The sequence below is a fragment of the Oncorhynchus mykiss genome, chromosome 8 (assembly GCF_057628025.1).
Source record: "Oncorhynchus mykiss isolate SJ-2025 chromosome 8, ASM5762802v1, whole genome shotgun sequence".
In the NCBI taxonomy this organism is placed as follows: Eukaryota; Metazoa; Chordata; class Actinopteri; order Salmoniformes; family Salmonidae; genus Oncorhynchus; species Oncorhynchus mykiss.
The window spans coordinates 72,588,773-72,612,437 of NC_143029.1; the positions used below are offsets into that span (position 1 = coordinate 72,588,773).

A 23,665-nucleotide genomic window follows, 5' to 3' on the forward strand; every position below is an offset into this window, starting at 1 on the left:
GAGAAACAGAGAGGCGTTCTTGTGGTTAGTCGAATGCATTGTGTTCTTCCGCTGTTATTCACAGTTTCCCTCAAGCAGTTGAGCCACTGATTCTGACAACCTTTTAAAGCCCTCCAATATAGCTAGCTGTGGACTGAAGAACAAATCATTCAAGGAATGTACTTTATAACACTCACACCTTGTTGGTATAAATGCAAAGTCATTTGTGAGTAAAATTTACCTGGTTTGTGTTCTTTTTATTGGATTAATCCAATATGTTTTGGTATGTGTTTATTGAATGACTTATCAATCAGGACAAGCTGCTCTTTCTCTATTTACTAATGGTAATTAAGAGATAATAGACAAGCTTCCAAGATATGTAACTTTCAAAACACAGAAATCTGGCCATCATGCATAGTACGGGCCAGATTTATGATTTTTGAAAGTTACATATCTTGAAAACTTGATTGCTGACATGCAATCAACATATCAACAATGTACTATTGAAACAAATGGCAAAATATATCGTTTTTGGGTGGAGTTGTCCTTTAAGTGATCAAATCAAACTAAAGAGTAATGTAAGCCCTTAAGGTACTGGAAACAAATCCATTCACTGTCTGTCTGAACTACAGCCTATTTTATGTGCAAATGTAGGGAAAGTTGAGTAAATCACGACAAGCTGCATCTGTTAACATCCTGTGTCACAGCAGAGATCAAAGGTGAAACTGTGAACCCTCTGGATTAGTTCAGGTCTCCTTCCCTTGTCTTCCATGTTGGATCAAACTGTGAACCCTCTGGATTAGTTCAGGTCTCCTTCCCTTGTCTTCCATGTTGGATCAAACTGTGAACCCTCTGGATTAGTTCAGGTCTCCTTCCCTTGTCTTCCATGTTGGATCAAACTGTGAACCCTCTGGATTAGTTCAGGTCTCCTTCCCTTGTCTTCCATGTTGGATCAAACTGTGAACCCTCTGGATTAGTTCAGGTCTCCTTCCCTTGTCTTCCATGTTGGATCAAACTGTGAATCCTCTGGATTAGTTCAGGTCTCCTTCCCTTGTCTTCCATGTTGGATCAAACTGTGAACCCTTTGGATTAGTTCAGGTCTCCTTCTCTTGTCTTCCATGTTGGATCAAACTGTGAACCCTTTGGATTAGTTCAGGTCTCCTTCCCTTGTCTTCCATGTTGGATCAAACTGTGAACCCTCTGGATTAGTTCAGGTCTCCTTCTCTTGTCTTCCATGTTGGATCAAACTGTGAACCCTTTGGATTAGTTCAGGTCTCCTTCCCTTGTCTTCCATGTTGGATCAAACTGTGAACCCTTTGGATTAGTTCAGGTCTCCTTCTCTTGTCTTCCATGTTGGATCAAACTGTGAACCCTTTGGATTAGTTCAGGTCTCCTTCCCTTGTCTTCCATGTTGGATCAAACTGTGAACCCTCTGGATTAGTTCAGGACTCTCTCACTGGTCTTTCATGTTTGATCAGCTGGCAGAATAATACAACAAACACCAATGCCTGAATCACACTACTTACACGAACCTGAACCATGCTGTCCTGGCTCAGATAGTTTTTTTTCTTCAAATTGTCCTTTCCAGCACGGTTCCAGCAACTATGGTAACCAGGCCAGCACTGTACAGCTCTGCTTGGCTCTGTAGTATAGAAAAGGGTTTAATATATCTTCATCTACACTCGTAAGTACCTTCTAACTTTTGGCAGCTTGCCTTGGCTCTGTGTGAAGGCTCAGAGTTTTTTAATCAAGTTGGAAATTATCTATGGTGCCTTCAGAAAGTATTCATATCCCTTGACTTATTCCACATTTTGTTGTGTTGAATTCTGAATTCAAAATGTATTAAATGTATTTGTTTTTCACCCATCTACACACAATACCCATAATGACAAAATGAAAACATGTATTTAGAAATGTTAGCACATTTATTGAAAATGTAAAGCAGAAATATCTAATTTACATAAATATTTACACCCACGAGTCAATACATGTTAGAATCACCTTTGGCAGCTTTTACTGCTCTGAGTCTTTCTGGGTAAGCTGGTCTTGTCCTTTCCAGCACGGTTCCAGCAACTATGGTAACCAGGCCAGCACAGTACAGCTCTGTAGTATAGAAAAGGGTTTAATATGTCTTTATCTACACTCATATATTCGGGCGGCAGGTAGCCTAGTGGTTAAAGCATTGGGCCCGTAACCTTGAAAGTTTGCTGGATCAAATCCCCGGGCTGACAAGGGAAAATATATGTTGGTCTGGCCGTCGTTGTGAATAAGAATTTGTTCTTAACTGACTTGCCTAGTTAAATAAAGCTTTTTTTTAAAAGCGTTGTACAATATTAGCACATTATTATTTTTATAATTCTTCAAGATCTGCCAAGTTGCTTGTTGATCATTGCTGGACAGCCAAGTCTTGCCATAGATTTTCAAGCAGATTTAAGTCAAAACTGTAACTTGGTTACCAACACCAGTGCACATTATTTTTTTTATCCTGTACAGGCTTCCTTCTTTGCACTCTGTCATTTTAATTAGTATTGTGGAGTAAATACAATGTTGTTGATTCATCCTCAGTTTTCTTCTATCACAGCTGTTAAACTCTGTAACTGTTTGAAAGACACCATTGGCCTCATGGTGAAATCCCTGACCTGTTTCCTTCCTCTCCGGTAACTGAGTTAGGAAGGACGCCTGTATCTTTGTAGTGACTGGGTGCATTGATACACCATCCAAAGTATAATTAATAACTTCACCGTACTCTAAGGGATATTCAATGTCTGCTTTTTTTATTTTACCCTTCTACCAATAGGTACCCTTCTCTGCGAAGCATTGGAAAACATCCCTGGTTTTTGTGGATGAATCTGTTTGATATTCACTGCTTGACTGGGGACCTTACAGATAATTGTATGTGTGGGCTACAGAGATGAGGTAGTCATTAAAAAAAAGTTATGTTAAACACTATTATTGCACACAGAGTGAGTCCATGCAACTTATTATGTGACTTGTAAAGCACACTTTTTCTCCTGAACATATTTAGGCTAGCCATAACAAAGTGGTTGAACACTTATTGACTCAAGACATTTCAGCTTTTACTTTTTAAATAATTTGTACAATTTTCTAAAAACATAAGTCCACTGACATTATGGGGTATTGTGTGTAGGCCAGTGATACAAAATCTACATTTAATACATTTTTTATTGAGGTTCTAATAAAAAAAAATTTGGGGGGGGGGGAGTCAAGGGGTGTGAATACTTTCTGACGGCACTGTATCTTACATAAGTTGGTGTGCATGTGTGGTCCCGGACTCATCTCGGGCCATTAACTGAGAATGTGTCAGTTTGGTTAAGGGAGTAAACGCTTGCTATCCTTATCATCTCACAGATAAGAATTGCATTTTTATTTTCTTACAGAGCTAGTTATATCTTTCGTTTTTAAGCCAAACCACAGTGGAATATTGATAAGATGATTAAACCGCTAATTCTCAGTTTCCGCCCTTGTTGCTTGCCTATGTGAACCAGGTTGGTCAGTGTGGTGTCCTGTAGTGGTTTGTTTCTCTGGCTGGTACTGATGGTTGTGTTGGTGTTTGCAGGGTGTGATAGTTGGTGTGGATGAGGACATAGCCTACTCCTGGCCAGTCTGCAGCTTATGTGGGAGTGACTGCTTGGAGATGGCACCCCAAAAGCTGTAAGTCTTCAATGCACTTGCTGAAAAGCTATAGTGGATAAGCCTAATAAACTGATTGAATTATTGGTTTACCAATACAATAGAATATAATAACTGCATTTTTCCCAGAGGGGTCTCGGAAACTCGGGATGGCTGGGAAATGTGAAGTCATCATCTGTATTATAACACCTTATGCCTGTGCTGTCTCTAGTCAAGCATTCGATTGTGTGGCTTGTGATTCCCTGGTGAGAGTCTGTGATTTTGAGTTCTAGTTATGTGAATGTGTATTGGCAAATGTCTGTATTTTCAATGTGTGATAGCAGTATATACGCATATAGTAGCAGAAATTGAAGTATGATCAAATCTAATCTTAATCAAGGTGTGAGCTCAAAACATCGTATCACTTTAAGGGTATCCTCATACTTCTGTATTTTCTTACAGTGTCGCTGTCAAATAAAGTCTTTGACTGTATCGTTATGAGAAAGTGAAACTGTCAAAAAATGCTCTGAAATAAAGTCCATGCTTATAATATCTTATAACATTCTTATAATGCATGTGCTGTAATATATGAAGAACTGTAGTTTGATGGACCAGTACAGGCCATTCAAACACCTAGTATGGTGACTATTCTCTCTCTCTGCTGTTTTCTAGCTCCAGCAGAGCACCATCATGCCTGTGTGTTACTCTGCAGCCTCTGGCCATGAGGGGAGTTCTCTCTTGCTCACCTGTTATGTAATATACGGTACATTACCTTCCTTTTATTTATGTAGACAGTGCTTGTCTCTCAGTTAAGTATGGTTAAGTGCACCAGTACAGCATCTGGATCCTCCCATGTGTCAGAACAAACTCAGTATATTTGCTGACACAGTGACATCATTGTCATTTGTCCAATGTCCCGTAGTTAGACTGTGATAAGAGATCTGTGTCACGTTGGTAACAATGATTTGGAAGACAGGCGCAGGAATGCGTAATAGTTTTTTTTATTATACCCCATATTACAGCGTGTAAAGGCACGGGGACAAACACCAAACAAACATGTACACAAAACACAGGGTTGAAACCCAAACAAAAGAGCGAGGAGTACCTCAAATAAATACACACACGCACAATGATCAACACATGGGACTAGACCCGTAATCATCTGCGCAATCCACAAGTGCACAAAAGCCCAAAACACACAGTACAGGTACTCACACGCACCAACGTACATTGTAACAATAATGGACAGCACCATGATGAACAAAGGGGACATATATATACAAATACAATCAGTGGGAATAGGGGCCAGGTGTGCGCAATGAAAGTTCCGGAGGGATCCGTGACAATCTGTTTAGAACAATGGCCTCACTCACTCACACAGATCAATAGTGTAAGAGAAGCCACATGATACTAGTGTTGCTGAAGTTGGCTCTATATTGCCTTCTAATATATAACCACTAGTTTCACCACATACCACCATCAGAGCCATATATCTAAATGTATGGCTCTGACCATCATATACCATCAAGCATTCTTGGTATATTCTTGGCTTACATCCATTATTGAGAATCCGGGCAACCCAGGTTAACTGAAGTGGATCAGCACCACATACCGTATTCAATACATATATTGTCTATTGAATTTTTGCATTGGGTGTTTTCCCCCCACCAATCTAATAATAACAATACTGTGTTTTGTCGTCAGAAACTATATTATACGAGTAACATTGACATTTGATGGCTAGCTTAGCTCCAACTTTTGTTCTCATTGAGCATGTCTAACTTGTATGTACGACCATATCCTAAGACTATTGATCCATGGTTAGGTTTTGATTGCCCATGTGCTGGAGTTTCCAGGTTGCAAGATGGAGAATGTGTTGGGGAGGGGGGTGGGCCCCATCAGCGCTTACATCCGTGTGGTCACCAGGAAACCTGCCCTGTGCATCGGCCTGGAAGACATCTGCCTCTGAGGCTGTCAAAGTGGGGAGTGGGACCCCATGAAATAAATCTGTAAGACTGAGGCCTCCTCAGCCCAGCCCCACAAGCTCTCTCTGTACAGAATGTGAATAATTGGTGAAAAAATAGATCTGTTTGTGTGTTACTGATGGGTTAGGACCCAGGAGCTGACAGCCCAAGGCTAGAACTGACAGACCAGAGAGGAGCAACATATGTCAAACTTGGCCCACGTGGGTGCAACTGGTGACTGTAAAATATGCCTGTTTGCTGTAAATAGCCACACGTTTCTCTGTGTTTCCTTGAATATCTACCTCCTAATATATTTCTGAAGATGAATGGTACTTATACTCTGTCAATAAACATTGTATTATGCTAGTGTATGTATAGTTATTTTTTAATTAAAAAAAAAATATTTTACCTTTTTCGGGTCTTTATTTAAATAGCCGTGAAAATGTCATTCTACAGAGGTGGCCCAACTCCAACTGAGGTAGATTCTTGGCACCACCAGATCCAAATAAAACCCACTTTAACCATTCCAAGTAATTTATAATCACTGATGTATACTAATAATCTATGCATCCCAAACACACACATAGACCATGATTTGTATGACTTTTCAGCACTTTTATTAGAGATTCCATATAGCCAAATATTTCAAGTTTTTTATACAAACTATATAAAAATGTGAGCATGCTCTGGCTCTTATACAAAGTTTTGAATTATAAAAACATGTATCATATCTGGTATAACAATATGTAAATGAAGTGGTAAAATAATTTAATATACAAAAACATTTTTCCCAAAAACGATTATGGCAGCAATATGGGAGTAGGCCTCCGGTTTCCAGTACATTTCCAGTGCCATAAATGTACGCTTGTTTGTAATGCATCTGTTACACAGATGGTAATAAAAGTCTGTTGAGGTATGTATTTCAAAAGCTCAGTTCAGTTCATTAGAAAGTGACAATTTGTCACCGGATGTCCCCACCCGTGGTCCCCACAAACGAGGAATTGTGATTGGGAAGCTGCTTGAAGAAATCCCTCAGCCCAGTGAGCTCACGGTTTAGCTGATCGATGGTTTTGTGTAATCTGTCATTCTCTGAACCCAGTTCAAGCATATTTTGCTGCATTTCCACGTTGCGTTGCTTTGCCTTGTCCCTGCTTTTCCTCACCGCAACGTTATTCCTCTCGCGTCTCTGGCGGTACTCATGACTGTACCTGTCAACATTCTTTTTCCCTCTGTCCTTGCCGACCTTCCGAGGGGAGGACTGGGTTGAGCTGACACTGGAGTGGCTTGAGATGGGCTCTGGGGTTGTTGGCGGAGTTGGTTGTCCCATGAGACGGCTCACGGAGGTCTTGTCGCAGGTTTCTATCTGTGAAGGTAACGACGAGGACATGTCACTGTCGCTCCAGTCCGATTCCTGCTTGATCGGTGCGCTGAAGGCCCCCTTGTCAAATCCCCCCTTGAGCTTCCTCTCGAACTCTTTTTGGCTTCCAAATGCGTATGCGTTGGTTGAACAACTTGACATATGTTGCATGTTGCTGGGCGATGTAGTCGAGGCTGACATGCATAAATCGGTCTTTTCTTGCTTCACAGTGTTGAATAAGTCAAGGAAAAGTTCATCGTTGCAGAGTTCCAGGTGTGGCACTGCTGTCATCGACTCGATGTAGGAGCTGAAGTCGATGGCACTCTCGTCGTCGTACATTGCAGGGGCTGTACTTAACTCGGTCATGGTGCTTTCCTCGGCCGTGCCATGATCACCTCTACCGGGTTTACAGACCCCCTGGAGACCGCTGCTCAGTTTATTGTCGTAGAAGTTGATAGGCTCCACCGCCCAACTCATGTTGCATTGTGAAGACACGAACTGAGAATCCAGGCTGTATATGTCGCACATGAACTCTGCTTTCTGCCCTCGTGGGTTCGGACGTCAATATATTTCGTTAGTAGTCAAGTAGTTGGAACAAGCTTGATACAATGCAACAATGTATCACGCTCACTCTGTATTAATGGAGCTTCTTTTTATTTTCCACACCGTTGCTTCTTTCAAGTGGTGTTTAGGTTTATCCTAAAATAGTGGCTGCATAGTCACTGTAGGTTTATGACCTGTTTCTAACTTCTCTGAAGCGTCTGTATTTCGCGGAGTGTATTTTGTACTTTCCCCTGCTTACGTCAAAGGTTTAACTCCCCCTTTGACAAGCCAGTAGAGTTGAGTTTGAATCACGTGGTCGCCTCTTTACTACGCCACCCTCTTTACTACGAGTGGATTGATTTACAAGTGCATAATTTCATGCTGCGTATACCAAGCCAGAGTTTATAGACCCCTTTGTATTTGCAAACATTGCCGCAAGAGGGCGATGCGGGCAAATTAGTGGCAGAACACGTTCTTATAGAACGCCAGCAAAAAAGCCTCTATTTACATGTTGTTTATGAGTGCATTTCATACTACTTTTGGATTATAATTGGATGTTAAAGGATCGTATGAATGTCCTGCTTAATATAATGTGTGTGTCATAATCGCAAATCAACTGCATTATGTTTAAAAAACACTTCAACTTCAACCAGTAAAATGGCGCATTGGCTAACTTTTGCTACAGTTTATGCCAATGAGCACAAGCATTCTAGATAACAACTGCTGCATCCAAAATAATTATTTTACAAAAAAAAACATTTGGAGATGGCTTTCTTACTGCAGCCAAGAGTCGCGCGTGACGTCAGTGTGTAGTGTACTGAAAAGGGTTTACGGGCATCAATCACCTGTAAACAGGCAAGTGAGGTTTGAGGTCATGCTGATGAGTATTTCTGTCTGTAATAAAAAAAAATGGGTCGGCCTTGTTTCCAAGTGGGTGGACCTATGCTCTCCCAAACCCACCCGTGGCTGCACCCCTGCCCAGTCATGTGAAATCCATAGATTATGGTCTAATAATTTTATTTCAATTGATTGATTTCCTTATATGAACTGTAACTCATCAAAATCATTGGAATTGTTGCATGTTACGTTTATATTTTTGTTCAGTATATTTGTAATCACACATTTGGTGTTAAACATTTGCTGTTCAAAATACGCAGTTATCTACGTGAATGAAATTCAATGTCCATGATGACCGTGGAAATGATTATTATTAATTTATTTTATATATCAGGGAATGCAGTCATTACTAATAAGAGGAATTCTGCATGTTTGATGTGTTCCCACGGATATGCATTCCGTATTTTTACCAGGGTTGATATTCAAAACACATAGACATTTCTAGTGACACATATGCAACCTTCTGGCAAACATTGACACTATGGCCCCTGAGTGGAATATATGTAGGGCTAAACGAAATCAGAAGGGGTGATTACCCAGCAATTTTAGGTACACACACAGTTATTGCAGTGAAAAGAATGGGTCTAGTACTGAAAATAAGAATTAAAGGCTACAACAAAAACAATTATTAATGTACTTCATGAAAAATGTTAACAACCGTATTTACTGATCTAAGACATTGACACCTGAACCCCCTCGATGTGCAAGTGCTAATGGTTAGCGCTCAAGTAGTTTTGCTTTGCTATTGGTGCAAAGTTTCCCGGGAATATTACGTGTCAACCACAATTTCGCGCCAAATTCATTGCAGCCGCACGACATAGCTACATCCTACAGAAGGTAAGATTGTAAGATATTTCTATGGTATCAGAAGATAAATTAACGATATGGGTAATTTCGTATTGAATATTGTATGCTATTAAAGAGAATTCAGATTACGTATATGTGTTTGGGAGTTAAAGTAAAGTCACTCAGTAATCTACTGGGTTTCCTCGGCTAAATTAGTGTCTTGCACGCTGTAAAGTTAGCTAGCTACTGTTTACAGTTGTCTTGAACATGCCAGACACTATGTTATTTAATTCAACATGATTAGGATGATGATGCTTAATTTAGAGGAAGTAGCTAGTTTAGGATTTAGAAAAAAATATTTATTTATAGTTTACAAGTTTTTCGGGAGTTTCTAGTCAATTGTTCAGCTAGCTAGCTAGCTAGCTAGCGTTGTTAGTTAGCTGGCTAGTGTGCATTGTTTCACTTTCATTGCACATGTCAAAAGAATGCAAGTACCAACAACTAGTCTGGCGTTATTATTATCTAACTGTAGCTCAACTCAGCTATGTTACATGCTGGTTGCATAATGTTTTTGTAAAAGTAAATTACGCATGCATGTATTTCACTTTAGTTTTTGACTGTTTTAGCTACTCAACCAGATTTTATATCTAGGACCTGTGATCATTCAGGATGTCTTCACCAACATCAACTCCCGTTGGAAGCAAGCGCAGTAGGGATGACATTCCAGTCACTCGTAAGTTATACAGAAACAGGTTATCTGAGTCATATTTACAGAGTTATGTTGATTGTTGACTTGGATATGTATTTTTTCTGTCTGTAGCCAGCAGTGATGGCCTGGCCTCTCCTCCTTCCCAGCGGCGACGAGGTCAGGACTCATCCAACGGGGATCTGCCAGCCATGCCCACATCTCCAGCTACAGATATTGCCAGCCCTGCAGTCCATGACACCTCTCTGTTCTCCAGCCCACGCCGTTCAGGTAACTGCTTTACCATCATTGACACACAGAATGCTGCAAGATGCTATTTGAGAGCCCTTTTTGCAGTTACAAAAAAATGTTATTTCTGCTGTATTGCCATTTCTGGTACGGAAACACTTCTCCAGGCTTTGACATCTGGACCCTTATCTGCAAAGCGTCTCAGAATAGGAGTGCTGATCTAGGATCAGTTTTATATGGAAAGATCCTCCTCTGATATGCTTTGTGGATACGGGCCCAGATAATTTGTGCAACAACTGAAAAAAATAAACTGGAACTGTACTTGAAAGAACTGAGATGCTGACCCTATGATATCACTCTGAATGTCATGTCAATGTCCTATCCTCTTCTCCCCAGTTCTCCCCAGTGAGGTGGACATGAGCTCCCCTCTGATGTACGGGACTCCTAGCTCCAGGTTGGAGGGTACCCCCCGCAGTGGTGTGCGTGGCACCCCAGTCAGACAGCGCCCTGACCTGGGCTCTGCCAGGAAGGCCCCCCAGGTGGACCTCCACACAGAGCTGGTGAGTAGGGAAACTCCTATATGGAGAATTATAGTCAGGAATTCTAGAACTGCTAATGCTACATAGATATAGAATGATACCATTAGCAAATCTCTAACACTTTAGGACATTTTCTATTCCACCAGCCAAGTGCAGATGGTGCAGTAGCCAGTGAGCAGGCAGCGGGACAGAAGCTGGTTATCTGGGGCACTGATGTCAATGTGGGAACTTGCAAGGAGAAGTTTCAGGTATGGAAGTTGTGTGCCTTCATTGGTGTAGAAAAATAAATAATGAAAATGTAATTGATAAAGAAAAGTTTAGTTAAATCTATTTAAATTGATAGAAGCTCGTTATCTGAATGCTTCTATTGTTAATTTTCCTACAGAGATTCCTGCAGAGGTTCATTGACCCCACTTCTAATGAGGATGAGAATGCTGGTTTGGACCTGAATGAGCCTCTCTACATGCAGAAGCTGGAGGAGGTAGGGTCTCCCATCTGTGTGACACCAAAACTGTGATCAACCATTTACCTGTAGTTCATCTTGTATTTGGTTTTCTTGAGAAAAGTAATGCAACATTTTGCTTGTCATTTTGCAGTGATGTTCATTTTCTTTTTCTGTTGTCCCTCTAGATCAGTGTGATTGGTGACCCTGTGCTGAATGTCAACTGCAGCCATGTGCAGTCCTTTGATGCAGACCTGTACAGGCAGCTCATCTCCTACCCCCAGGTAAATAAACATGCATACATGTGCCAGATGGTCTTGCACATTAATATTAATGGAGGATAGTGAGCTATGAATGCAAAGTTTAAAACAAATTCCCGTATGACCGTATTAAATCCAATTGTGACAGCATGCACAGGCGGTTTTCATTATTCATCTGCCATTTATTACCATGGTCCTGCCCATAGAGACACAATATGTTTAATGATGTGGGCATACCAATATAAATGGTGATTCATAATGTTTCTCCTAAATCTATATCACAGGAAGTCATACCTACATTTGACATGGCCGTCAATGAGCTGTTCTTCGAGCGTTTCCCAGACTCCATCTTGGAACACCAGATCCAGGTGCGGCCATACAACGCCCTGAAGACCAGGAACATGAGGAGCCTAAACCCTGAAGGTAATAGTCTAGACTAGGGGTCTCCAACCTTTTTTAGTGTGAGAGCTACAAAAAAAATGTCGAGCTACTGCGTCTTTTAAAAAATAGCTTTCAAATAGGCACATTCTTCTCTGGTGTACAATAGCTGTGTCTGTCAATATAGCTGGTAAAATAATGGTAATAAACAACTTTAAGGGGCCCTATCAAATTATTTATATATATATTATTTTCCCTGGTTTGGGATGTTTTCTTCTTTTTTCTTTTTTTACTCTTAATATTATAATTATTCATAGACAAACAACGAAAATGGATGGTCTGAGCATAAACACTGTACATAAGTATTCAGGCCCTTTGCGATGAGACTCGATATTGAGCTCAGGTGCATCAAGTTTCCATTGATCATCCTTGATGTTTCTACAACTTGATTGGAGTCCACCTGTAGTAAATTCAATTGATTGGACATTATTTGGAAAGGCACACACACCTGTCTATATAAGGTCCCACAGTTGACAGTGCATGTCAAAGCAAAAACCAAGCCATGAGGTCGAAGGAATTGTCTGTAGAGCTCCGAGACAGGATTGTGCCGAGGCACAAATCTGGGGACGGGGACCAAAAAATGTCTGCAACATTGAAGGTCCCCAATAACACAGTGGCCTCCATCATTGTTAAATGGAAGAAGTTTAGAACCACCAAGACAGTTTTTAGAGCTGGCCGCCCGGCCAAACTGAGCAATCGGGGAAGAAGGGCCTTGGTCAGGGAGGTGACCAAGAACTCAATGGTCACTCTGACAGAGTTCCTCTGTGGAAATGGGATAACCTTTCAGAAGGACAACCATCTCTGCAGCACTCCACCTATCAGCCCTTTATGGTAGAGTGGCCAGATGGAAGCCACTCCTAAGTAAAAGGCACATGACATGCTGTGGGGATCTTTTTCAGTGGCAGGGACTGGGAGACTAGTCAGGATCGAGGGAAAGATGAACGGTGCAAAGTACCGAGAGATTCTTGATTAAAATCTGCGCCAGAGCACTCAGGACCTCAGACTGGGGCGAAGGTTCACCTTCCAACAGGACAACGACCCTTAGCACACAACCAAGACAACGCAAGAGTGGCTTTGGGACAAGTCTCAAATGTTTTTGAGTGACCCAGCCAGAGCCTGAACTTGAACCTGATCAAACATCTCTGGAGATACCTGAAAATAGCTGTGCAGTGATGCTCCCCATCCAACCTGACAGAGCTTGAGATGATCTGCAGAGAAGAATGGGAGAAACTCCCCAAATACAGGTGTGCCAAGCTTGTAGCATCATACCCAAGAAGACCCGAGGCTGTAATCTGCCAAAGGTGCTTCAACAAAGTACTGAGTTAAAGGTCTGAAATACTTATGTAAATGTGATATTTCAGTTTTATATTTTTATAAATTTGCCAAAATGTATAAATACCTGGTTTTGCTTTGTCATTATGGGGTATTGTGTATTCATTGTGTGTAGATTGATGAGAGAAAAAAAACAATTTATTTAATTTTAGATTAAGGCGTAACAATGTGGGGAAAAGATCTAGCTGTTTGGAGACCCCTGGCCTAGGCCATGTCATATTATTTATTTTATTTTTTTTACCTTTATTTAACTAGGCAAGTCAGTTAAGAACAAATTCTTATTTACAATGACGGCCTAGGAACAGTGGCTTAACTGCCTGTTCAGGGGCAGAACGACAGATTTGTACCTTGTCAGCTCGGGGGTTTGAACTTGCAACCTTCCGGTTACTAGTCTAAACACTAGGCTACCCTGCCGCCCCATATTATGGATGTCTAGCTTCCCTGAACAACTCATGCAGATCTGTTACACAATCATATGAAGAGTGAATCATGTATTTGTTTTCTTTCAATTTCAAGCACTTGATTATGCGTCCTAAAGTGCTAAATGGTTTAAACTTTTGGAACTAAATATCTATTTGAACCCAGGTCTGATGCTTAATGATTCGTTTTTAATACAATCTTGCCTCGCTGTCGCTCTCCTCCCAGACATTGATCAGATGATCACCATCAGCGGCATGGTGATCAGGACCTCCCAGCTGATCCCAGAGATGCAGGAGGCCTTCTTCCAGTGCCAGGTGTGTGCCTTCTCTACCCGTGTGGAGGTGGACCGTGGCCGCATCGCAGAACCTGCAGTGTGCCGCAACTGCAACACCACCCACAGCCTGGCCCTCATCCATAACCGCTCTGCCTTCTCCGACAAACAGATGGTGAGCTATGGGGAGAGGAAGAAGGCACTAGTTGTTTTTTTATAATCGGACAAGACGCCAATACATGAACTACTGCACCATCTGCAACTAGAGCCGTTCCGTATAGACCTGGTCGATCCAGTGGCCGTGCTGTGTGTGTAGGCTACAGTGAGTGTGAGCAAGTGACACGTGGGAGAGACGACAACCAACCAAGCCGACTCGTGCTACAGTAGACTAATATCTGCCCATAGCTAGGTTATTTATCATCCAATATGATTACGTAGTACCTGTCTTAACTGCATCAAACCAGGAGAAACTAGTTAAGCTAGCTAGGCCAATCAAGGCATGCGTTTTCTCGTCCTACACAATAACAAACCACCCCATTCAAAATATTAAGTAGCAGCCTGCCTGTTAGCCTGTACTTCCTTTTCACTTTGAATTCTGTCATTTTAATTCCATCTTCCATTTATTAGATATCTCATAACTTTTTCAACACAGAGGTAAAATGTACCCCCGCACATTAACACAGTACCAGCACCCCCTGTATATAGCCTTGGTATTCATTTTTTATTTTAATTAATTTAATCAATATTTTCTTGACTTTCTTGAACTGCATTGTTGTTTAAGGGCTTGTAAGTAAGCATTTCACAGTAAGGTCTACCTGTTGTATTTGACACATGACATGATTTGTAGCATATTGCCGCTTTGACTTATGATTGTCCAACAACAAGGTACACGCACCACTATTATGAAAAGAGCAGCAGCATAAATGTAAATGGTTCACATGCAACAATTTCTCTCTCTCTACTGCAGCTAAGTTAAAGTTACACATACCCGTGACAATCAGATCCAACCCAGACCGTTGACATTATTTAGAATTCTGGATCCGGACCCGCTCGGATCTCAGGTATTCAGGTGGATCCTTGAAAACCTCCCTCTACCAAGGAGAGGGGATGACTTTATACTGTACGACAGTCTGCTTACTTTCAATGGAAGATATACTTTTCTTTGATGCTGCTGAACAGAACTGATGAGATAATGGTTGTTACCCATTAGAGCTCATCTTCCTGGGTTTGTTCACAAGTACAATACTAGTGTATTCCCAGCCACAACTAAAGCAAGAGCGCCTTTATTTCTCACTGATTCATTTTCTCCTCTCTTTTTCAGATCAAAGTTCAGGAGTCTCCTGATGACATGCCTGCTGGGCAGACCCCTCACACCACCATAGTGTACGCTCACAACGACCTGGTCGACAAAGTACAGCCAGGAGACCGCATCAACATCACTGGTGAGCTGTTTGACCCCTAAAAGAAATAGCTGTGAACCGATGGCTGTATAGCTTTGCTGTTGGTGATATGGTCACACAGGCTATGAAGGGCTAAGAGTTTTAACTTTCCATGTGATCTGACCAAGAAAGACTCTGCTCTAGTTAAAGGGGCAATCCGCAGTTGCTACACCAATTTTTCTGATTGTAAATTAATTATATATACTTATTGATTTTTGAGGAATATAACTTAAGTGCCTCATGAGCTTAGTTTAACTGCCAGAAACCAAAATTTAAGCTTGTTTTACTTCAATCTTTGTATACACTGTAAAACCTCAAAATATGCTTAAAGCTATAATTTTGATATCTTGGATGGTTACATTTCTCAGCTTCAAAAAACAAAAAGAAAAACAGAGGTGGGGTGCCTACTTTATTGTTTCAACTGCAGATTGCCCCTTTAAAGCCTATAACCATGGGCCTAGTTTTCCTGGTCCTGTCACGTCAGGTAAAGCTATTGGCCCTTGTCATGCATACTGCTGCTGTGACTTACTGCAGTTTGGTCCTATAGACTCATTTTCTGTCCTTGTCATGAAAAGTTGCGCTCGCAGTTCATCAGAAACCTCTTTGTTTACCCAGCAGTGGATATGATCACATGCAACATAAAATGCAGCTTGTGCAAGTTAAACAAACACGTCATCAAATGGGTATCATCTACAATATTGCAGATGTCATCAGAGGATTGATTACCTAGCAAGCCAGCAAGGCAGGGTAATATATCCCAAATAGAGCTTGATAAAACCAGAAGAATAATATACTCTTTGAACATGGCTATAGCCATCAGCCTTGTGTTTGTCAAGATTTATGAGACTCCCAACAGTGTTAGCTATCCTTCTGCAGAGCTTTTTGATGTCAGGATGCGAGTACATCACTGTAACCTGACATTGGATGGTAAACAAAAAATGACTGTCGTCATTACTAAACTCATCTCCACAACAGGTATCTACAGAGCGGTTCCTATGCGTGAGAACCCTCGCCAGAGCACAGTGAAGTCGGTGTACAAGACCCACATCGACGTCATCCACTTCCGTAAGACGGACGAGAAGCGCCTTCATGGGCTGGATGAGGATTCAGACCAGAAGCTTTTCACTGAGGAGCGCGTCCAGACACTGAAGGAGCTGGCCGCCAAACCAGACGTGTACGAGCGTCTTTCCTCCGCCCTGGCCCCCAGCATCTACGAACAAGAGGATATCAAGAAGGTCAGTGGGGATGGTTATCAACTATCAGTCAAGGATGAGTTTCCCAGAAGCAACATTGCAGCTCTAAGATCATATTTTCTACATTGCTTGCTGTGGTTATAAGATGTTTGTGCGACAATGCTTTTGGGGAAACTTGCCACAGGACAACTGTCCCATCGATCCCTTCAGATGACCATAGCAATGTGGCGTCCTCTGCTGCCAGGGATGTGTAACTGCAGTCTTTCATATTAGTGGATTTTGCTTTTATGCAACATCTATGAACAGTACTATAAAGTTTGTCATTCTTTTCCCAGGGCATTTTACTGCAGCAATTGTTTGATTTTTGCCTGCGTTCAGATTTTAATTAAAGTCATGACCAGGACAAACGTTCTCTTCCACAGGGTATTCTTCTCCAGCTGTTCGGGGGCACCCGTAAAGACTTCAGCCAGACAGGCCGCGGTAACTTCCGTGCCGAGGTAAACATCCTGCTCTGTGGAGACCCCGGTACCTCCAAGTCCCAGCTGCTGCAGTATGTGTTCAACCTGGTGCCCCGCGGTCAGTACACGTCTGGGAAGGGCTCCAGTGCTGTGGGCCTCACAGCCTACGTGATGAAGGACCCAGAGACCAAGCAGCTTGTACTGCAGACCGGAGCCCTGGTGCTCAGTGATAACGGGATATGCTGTATTGATGAGTTTGACAAGATGAGCGACAGCACACGCTCTGTGCTGCATGAGGTCATGGAGCAGCAGACTATCTCCATTGCCAAGGTGGGTTTAGAGAAGGACAAAACAAGTTGAGACTGAAGTTTCAGCGCAATGCTCAGGACTAGTCCTAATGACCAGTGCACTTCTGAGAAACGTATAGGCCTCTGTTAAATTTGTGTTTTGAATGTGGTGTTGCTAACAGAATGATTAAAAGTTTTACTATTGTAGAAGCATTCTGATTTGTTTGTGTTTTGATAGATTGTTAGTAACGGTGAACGACAGGGTAGTTTCTCACTAAGCTCTTCTCTTTGTGCAGGCTGGAATTATTTGCCAGCTCAATGCTCGCACCTCTGTCCTGGCAGCAGCCAATCCCGTGGAGTCTCAGTGGAACCCCAAGAAGACGACCATCGAGAACATCCAGCTCCCTCACACACTGCTGTCAAGGTAAATATTACCTGATAGCTTAACAGCCCTGAACACTGTTGATATATGGTGCTAATTGTTAATAATATCCTATTTGGGTCGCTTCACTGGCGGCCACTGAACCCCTAACAACTGAGCCTTATTGGCATAGATAAATGTTGCACTCACAATATGCATATCATTTACATTTTAGAAATTTAGCAGATGCTCTTATCCACAGTGACTTACAGGAGCAATTAGGGTTAAGTGGTTTGCTCAAGGGCCCAACAACATACTTTTCACTTAGTCTGCTCAGGGATTCAAACTGGCGACCTTTCGGTTACTGGCTCAACACTCTTATGAACTGTTGTAAATAAGGTTGAAGTATGTTAACTATTTTATATATATATACACAAACAAACAAACAAACAAACAAACAAACAAATCAAAATACCATTTTCTTCCCTACAGATTTGATCTGATCTTCCTGATGCTGGATCCTCAAGACGAGGCGTACGACCGTCGCCTGGCTCACCACCTGGTGGCGCTCTACTACCAGAGCGAGGAGCAGATCGAGGAAGAGTTCCTGGACATGGCAGTGCTGAAGGACTACATTGCATATGCTCGCACTTACATCAACCCCAGACTGAACGAAGAAGCCAGCCAGGCACTCATTGAAGTACGATATTTAAATAAAATGCTCCAAATTGAAAGTGGCTGTGATGTAGATGTAACTTCAGGGCCTGACATTAGCGCCATGCCACCAGATAAATACGGGTAAAAAAAAAAGTATTCAGTGACTGGCTAGTAAACAAATGTCATCCATCCACTGGCTGCTGGAGATAAATATTTGATTCTGGCCCCGAGTTGTGTGGAAGTGCTGGTTCCAGGTTTATGCCAGACAAAGACCTTCTGGTCAAAACATTGCACTAAAATATCATGCCAGAGCATTCAAAAGTGTAAAAGGGCTTTATAAAGAAATTGGATTGACTGTATGGGTATCTTTCTCTCCCAGGCCTATGTGGACATGAGGAAGATCGGCAGCGGGCGGGGGATGGTGTCTGCCTACCCCAGGCAGCTGGAGTCTCTGATCCGACTGGCCGAGGCCCATGCCAAGGTGCGCTTCTCTGACAAGGTGGAGACGGTCGACGTGGAGGAGGCCAAGAGACTACACCGCGAGGCCCTCAAGCAGTCTGCTACAGACCCAAGGACTGGCTTCGTAGACATCTCCATTCTCACAACTGGTATGGAAGCCTTTGTCTAAAACGACACTTTTTCCACTAGCACTGGCTGCTGATAAATACTTTAAGGGAACATTGACTTGATACGATTTGTGATGTTGTCTCACCTAGCTATCTTCAGATGAAAGCACTAATTGTAAGTCGCTCTGCTAAATGACTAAAATGTCTGTGTAGTGCTATGACAGCTCTTCAAATTCCTGTCTGCCATGCCATGTTTAATGTTTAGAATTGGTTGACTATGCAAACCCAACCTTAGTCAGTATCTTAAAAAATGTGTATTGTGGAGCAAGTATTAACCTGTCTTGTTTTTACTCAACCCAGGAATGAGTGCCACGGCCCGTAAGCGTAAGGAGGAAGTGGCCCAAGCTCTGAAAAAAATGATCCAGTCCAGGGGAAAGACCCCTGCAATGAAATACCAGCAGCTGTTTGATGACCTCAGAGGACAGTCTAAAGCCGTAAGTAGTACCTACCAGCTCTGCTTTTCCTATTGATGAGAACTAACTATACAGAAAAACCTTTAAACTATATTTAGATATGTATTTTAATTGGATGGCAGGCATATCTTCTGAATATGGTGTATATCTGACCCAATTATTTATATTTTTTTCAGGCAATAACGAAGGACATGTTTGAAGAGGCTCTGCGTGCCCTGGCAGATGAAGACTATCTGACCGTCACTGGAAAGACTGTTCGCCTGCTGTAAAGAAATACACGCATCTCCCTTCTTTCCTTGTACAGTCATTGAATTCACATGTATTTCCCTGTAGCAACAGCTTTTTCTCTGTACTGAATACTGGTGTGTAAAGAATGTTTGACCATGATGATGGCTAGCTTTGTATGCTTTGTGATTCCTGGTAGTGCTTGGTGTCTCAGATGTTTATTATGGTGCGCAATAAATAAATGCTATGTTTGAGGGTTGCTTTTATTATTATTTTATTTTTTTGATTTGTCTATAATATTTCAATGAACATTGGACCAACAGAGAAGGGTGACTCAGTTTTACTCATGCTAATCAAGGACAAATGCTGATGACAAACATGCCAGTGCTACAATGCACAACTCTGACAAGGTGTGCCATGGTGACCGGTAGTTTACACTTTGGAATACTGTATATTATTTTAAAGACCTTTCTCAGCAGTCGGGTGTTAGTTACCCTGCATAGACCAAAAAGAGCAAGCAAAAACTCCCTAAATTTAGTCTTGAGTGGTCCATCCTCTTCTGGCTGTATCAGCTGAGGTCCTGTGTATATACTCAGCATTATTCTTCAGCTTATTTTGTAGCTGTGTAATGCGCACCTCCTGCTATTGACCACCTTGTCAGCCACATGCATCTTAAAATATTGTACAGAATCTAGTAGTGTATAGTCGAATACGAGGAAGGAACCGGTGGGAGCGTTTTCTGCAGACACCTAACCTGACACACCCCTCGTTTATGGCACTTTTTGTGTGCTTCTGGATTTGGCTGAAGAAGATGGCGGCCTCCTCAGGTTTGTCTGCTTCACTTTGGGAAATATGTAAAGATTTCAATATTATATAATTGAAGTCAGAATATAAAAATACTATGTTTACGCGAAAACAATGTTTAGAAGATAAACCTGGGGTCTGAAATGCTTGCAGCATGCTAGCCAGAAATCGAGTGGCGGCTAACGTTAGCAAGCTAGACTAGCAAAATTCAGTGGTGTATTCACTACTCTGTAACTTAGCCAAACCAGAATGTTATATGTATATTTTCATTATCTATACAAAGTTGGTCACAAACTGGCATAAGTATTTGCTGGGATTAGGATAATTTAGTTAGCCTTCCACCAGTAGCATATATTTACGTTTAGCTAGTACAGTAGTTCGATAACGTTAGGTGCTTGGGTGCTTTGCTAACTTTGGTTATGAAGTTGCAGATTTTTACAATAAGCTCGCTAGTTAGTAGCAAACAGAATTTGCATCATTTTAGAAGAGACCACTGGTTTTCATAATAGTTCGCTAGCTACTCACATGCAGCAAGGAGAGGAAGCTGGTTTAGCGCTCGTGCAACTGTTGTACTAGGTAGCTAACTAGATTTGTATATACTAGCCGTGGGGCGTGAAGTTGCTGCATTTTATTATGCATGCCAGACCAAAGTTTCGTATTAATTGAAGGAAACGTCATATCACACATTTACTATGCAACCATTTTTATTAATACATTACCTTTCTCAGTTCGCTGTTTGTATTGTGCCTGTAAGAATAAAGGAAGTTGGCCCATGTCAGGTCTGATATTGCGCTGGTGGATTTTGAGGAATCATGACGCCTGCATCCCATAAGTTTCATAGCCAAGCACGAGGGTTCCATATCTCTGATTCCACCCTGGCATACAGAATGATCCAGAACACAACACCCACTCAAAATCGCACATATGCATCTTTGTATCTCATCATCCCCCCTGGATTCATGTAGGATGAGGTTAGTCCAGGCCATCATCACTAATTATCCAGTGTTCAATAGGCTACATATAGATAAGGTTCATGACTGTTAGGATGATCTCTTATTTATGAACTTTCATGGGGTCAGATAGGGAAGATCATGCCAGGTCAGACTGATGTTTTACCATCAGTGTACAGTTGAAATGGTACCCTGCATTGACATCACCCATTAGAAGTAAGTATTCATTCCAGTGACATACAGCACAAGGGATAGTGACAGTTGGTTGCCTGTTTTCAGCCACAAGCAAATAGCAAGTTCTAAGAATTTGTTGCATTTAACTTGCGTGAGCAGTTTGATATGTTATTGTGTTGCATGAACAGTTGAGGGTAGCATGGACAAACCCTCCCCAGGATTGCCTCTTCTAGTTTTTAAAATCTTGTCTTGTTTTTATTTCAGGAGTTAAAGTTCCACGTAATTTTCGCTTGTTGGAAGAGCTTGAAGAGGGTCAGAAAGGTGTTGGAGATGGGACAGTCAGCTGGGGCCTTGAAGATGATGAAGATATGACGCTAACACGGTGGACAGGCATGATCATCGGACCGGCACGAGTAAGTGTGACCGCAGCAGGAGTAAGTAAGAGACATCTGCGCGTCACATGACCGTGTTAGCCAGCTGAGCTAAAGTAACAAAAGTCTCAGGCAAGGTTACACCGCACTCAAGGTTTGATTACCAAACTACCTCTGTAATATAAGCACATCACCGTGCCATTTCCGTAATAGTTGTGTGTTCTAAGACCACGCTTTGGCAAAATGTTGTTGTTGAAAATGCTTTAAGACAACAACAAAAAACAGTAAGTCAAGACAGGCACAGTAATGAGCATAGCTCATCACCATTACCCGGACCAAGCAATGTTTGTTTCTGTGTTTTGTTTTCCAGACTAATTATGAGAACAGGATATACAGTCTGAAAGTGGAATGTGGTCCTAAATATCCTGAATCACCTCCAATTGTTAGATTTGTAACAAAAGTTAGCATGAATGGCATAAACAATTCCAATGGGATGGTAAGTAACATCACATTTACATTTTTTGCCCTTACAAATGAAACAGGTCTAAATATATTTATATAATTATTAATGTACATGTGTTTTTGGTAAACTCAGTGCCTAGTGCTCATCAAAGGATGATCACTAATTTGCCTCTCCTCTCTCTCTCAGGTGGATACACGTAGCATACCAATTCTATCTAAATGGCAAACCTCTTATAGCATTAAAGTTGTTCTTCAAGAGTTAAGGCGTCTAATGATGTCCAAAGAGAATATGAAGCTTCCACAACCACCAGAAGGACAAACCTACAGTAATTAACTGTTGTTTACTTTTGACCCCTATTGTCTTAAATCGTATTCTCCTTGAAATGATTGTGTAGGCCATCACAATCGTGATGATTCTCACTCCACTATTTTAAGAATTTAGACTGAGCAAGATTGGACATTCCTTTTAGTTAGCCTATGGTCATTCTAGAACGTCCCCACTGCGAGTGAAATTATGTTTTTAAGACCACAAGTGTACACAGTTATTTCTCTTCTATTGAAGTTAGTGTGACCATTCACTTTATGATTGTGAGATGTATCAAGTTGGCTTTACAAGAGAAGAATGGCACCAAGTGTATACCCAAGTCAAACAATTTATGTTTCGAATGGCAGGTGACTAAAATAAATAATTGAAATGTGTGTATGATGGCATGCTTTAACAAATAAATAGTTGACCAAAAGCTACATTTAAATTGTAATTTAGTCAAATGTAGGAGGTATGTTGACATATCATGCAGATGAAGATTAACCAATGGCTTTAGGCCAGAAGTAGTGTCACAAGTTTTGAAGGATTTAAAAAAGTATATCTGTATTTGACACGATTCCAATAATGTTTCTGTTCTGCAGCTCTTTGAATTGTAACGTATGTTCAAGCCTGTTCTGTTCTGAAAAAAATACCCCATGTATTTAACTTCTAAAGAAAATTACAAGTTTATGACATTGCGATTTCTCTGACATTAAAATCACTGTCTTGAGAAATACTGTATGTTGCAAACTGGATTCCTTTTTACTCAATCTATAATGAAATATCTGAAAAGATGAGAGAGGCCTGTAATTTTCATCATAGGTACACTTCAACTATGACAGACAAACTGAGAAAAAAAATCTAGAAAATCACATTGTAGGATTTTTAATTCATTTATTTGCAAATTTTGGTGGAAAATAAGTATTTGGTCAATAACAAAAGTTTATCTCAATACTTTGTTATAAACCCTTTGTTGGCAATGACAGAGGTCAAACGTTTTCTGTAAGTCTTCACAAGGTTTTCACACACTGTTGCTGGTATTTTGGCCCATTCCTCCATGCAGATCTCCTCTAGAGCAGTGATGTTTTGGGGCTGTTGCTGGGCAACACAGACTTTCAACTCCCTCCAAAGATTTTCTATGAGGTTGAG

The 23,665-nt window shown here is 41.4% G+C and overlaps 3 protein-coding genes across 7 annotated transcripts; 2 read left to right on the top strand and 1 right to left on the bottom strand.

Annotated features, from left to right (window-relative positions):
* Positions 1 to 6,176: 6,176 nt before the first annotated feature.
* LOC100301812 (CCAAT/enhancer binding protein (C/EBP), delta) lies at positions 6,177 to 7,684 on the bottom strand. The gene is given in 1 exon segment (NM_001160641.2): positions 6,177 to 7,684. A coding segment is annotated over 1 exon segment (924 nt). The 5' UTR covers positions 7,459 to 7,684; the 3' UTR covers positions 6,177 to 6,534.
* Positions 7,685 to 8,514: 830 nt separating this feature from the next.
* On the top strand, positions 8,515 to 19,710 carry LOC110530465 (DNA replication licensing factor mcm4). 4 transcript variants are annotated; one of them, XM_021613543.3, is made up of 17 exons: positions 8,515 to 9,207; positions 9,808 to 9,889; positions 9,977 to 10,132; positions 10,487 to 10,650; positions 10,776 to 10,877; positions 11,015 to 11,110; positions 11,260 to 11,355; positions 11,616 to 11,754; positions 13,747 to 13,967; positions 15,114 to 15,234; positions 16,207 to 16,466; positions 16,847 to 17,212; positions 17,466 to 17,593; positions 18,023 to 18,230; positions 18,567 to 18,795; positions 19,114 to 19,247; positions 19,403 to 19,710. In XM_021613543.3, exons 2-17 carry the CDS (start codon positions 9,826 to 9,828, stop codon positions 19,493 to 19,495), a joined length of 2,577 nt encoding a protein of 858 aa, XP_021469218.1. In that variant the 5' UTR covers positions 8,515 to 9,207; positions 9,808 to 9,825; the 3' UTR covers positions 19,496 to 19,710. The 4 variants fall into 4 exon arrangements, with proteins under 4 accessions (XP_021469218.1, XP_021469219.1, XP_021469220.1 ...); XM_021613544.3 differs by having other exon boundaries at positions 9,115 to 9,207; positions 9,783 to 9,889; XM_021613545.3 differs by having other exon boundaries at positions 9,115 to 9,207; positions 9,795 to 9,889.
* A 277-nt stretch (positions 19,711 to 19,987) lies between these two features.
* LOC110530467 (ubiquitin-conjugating enzyme E2 variant 2) lies at positions 19,988 to 23,252 on the top strand. 2 transcript variants are annotated; one of them, XM_021613547.3, is made up of 4 exons: positions 19,988 to 20,278; positions 21,644 to 21,813; positions 22,121 to 22,246; positions 22,400 to 23,252. In XM_021613547.3, the coding sequence occupies exons 1-4, from the start codon at positions 20,224 to 20,226 to the stop codon at positions 22,544 to 22,546; spliced, it is 498 nt and encodes a 165-aa protein (XP_021469222.1). In that variant the 5' UTR covers positions 19,988 to 20,223; the 3' UTR covers positions 22,547 to 23,252. The 2 variants fall into 2 exon arrangements, with proteins under 2 accessions (XP_021469222.1, XP_021469223.1); XM_021613548.3 differs by having other exon boundaries at positions 20,124 to 20,278; positions 21,644 to 21,792.
* The last annotated feature ends 413 nt before the right edge of the window (positions 23,253 to 23,665 follow it).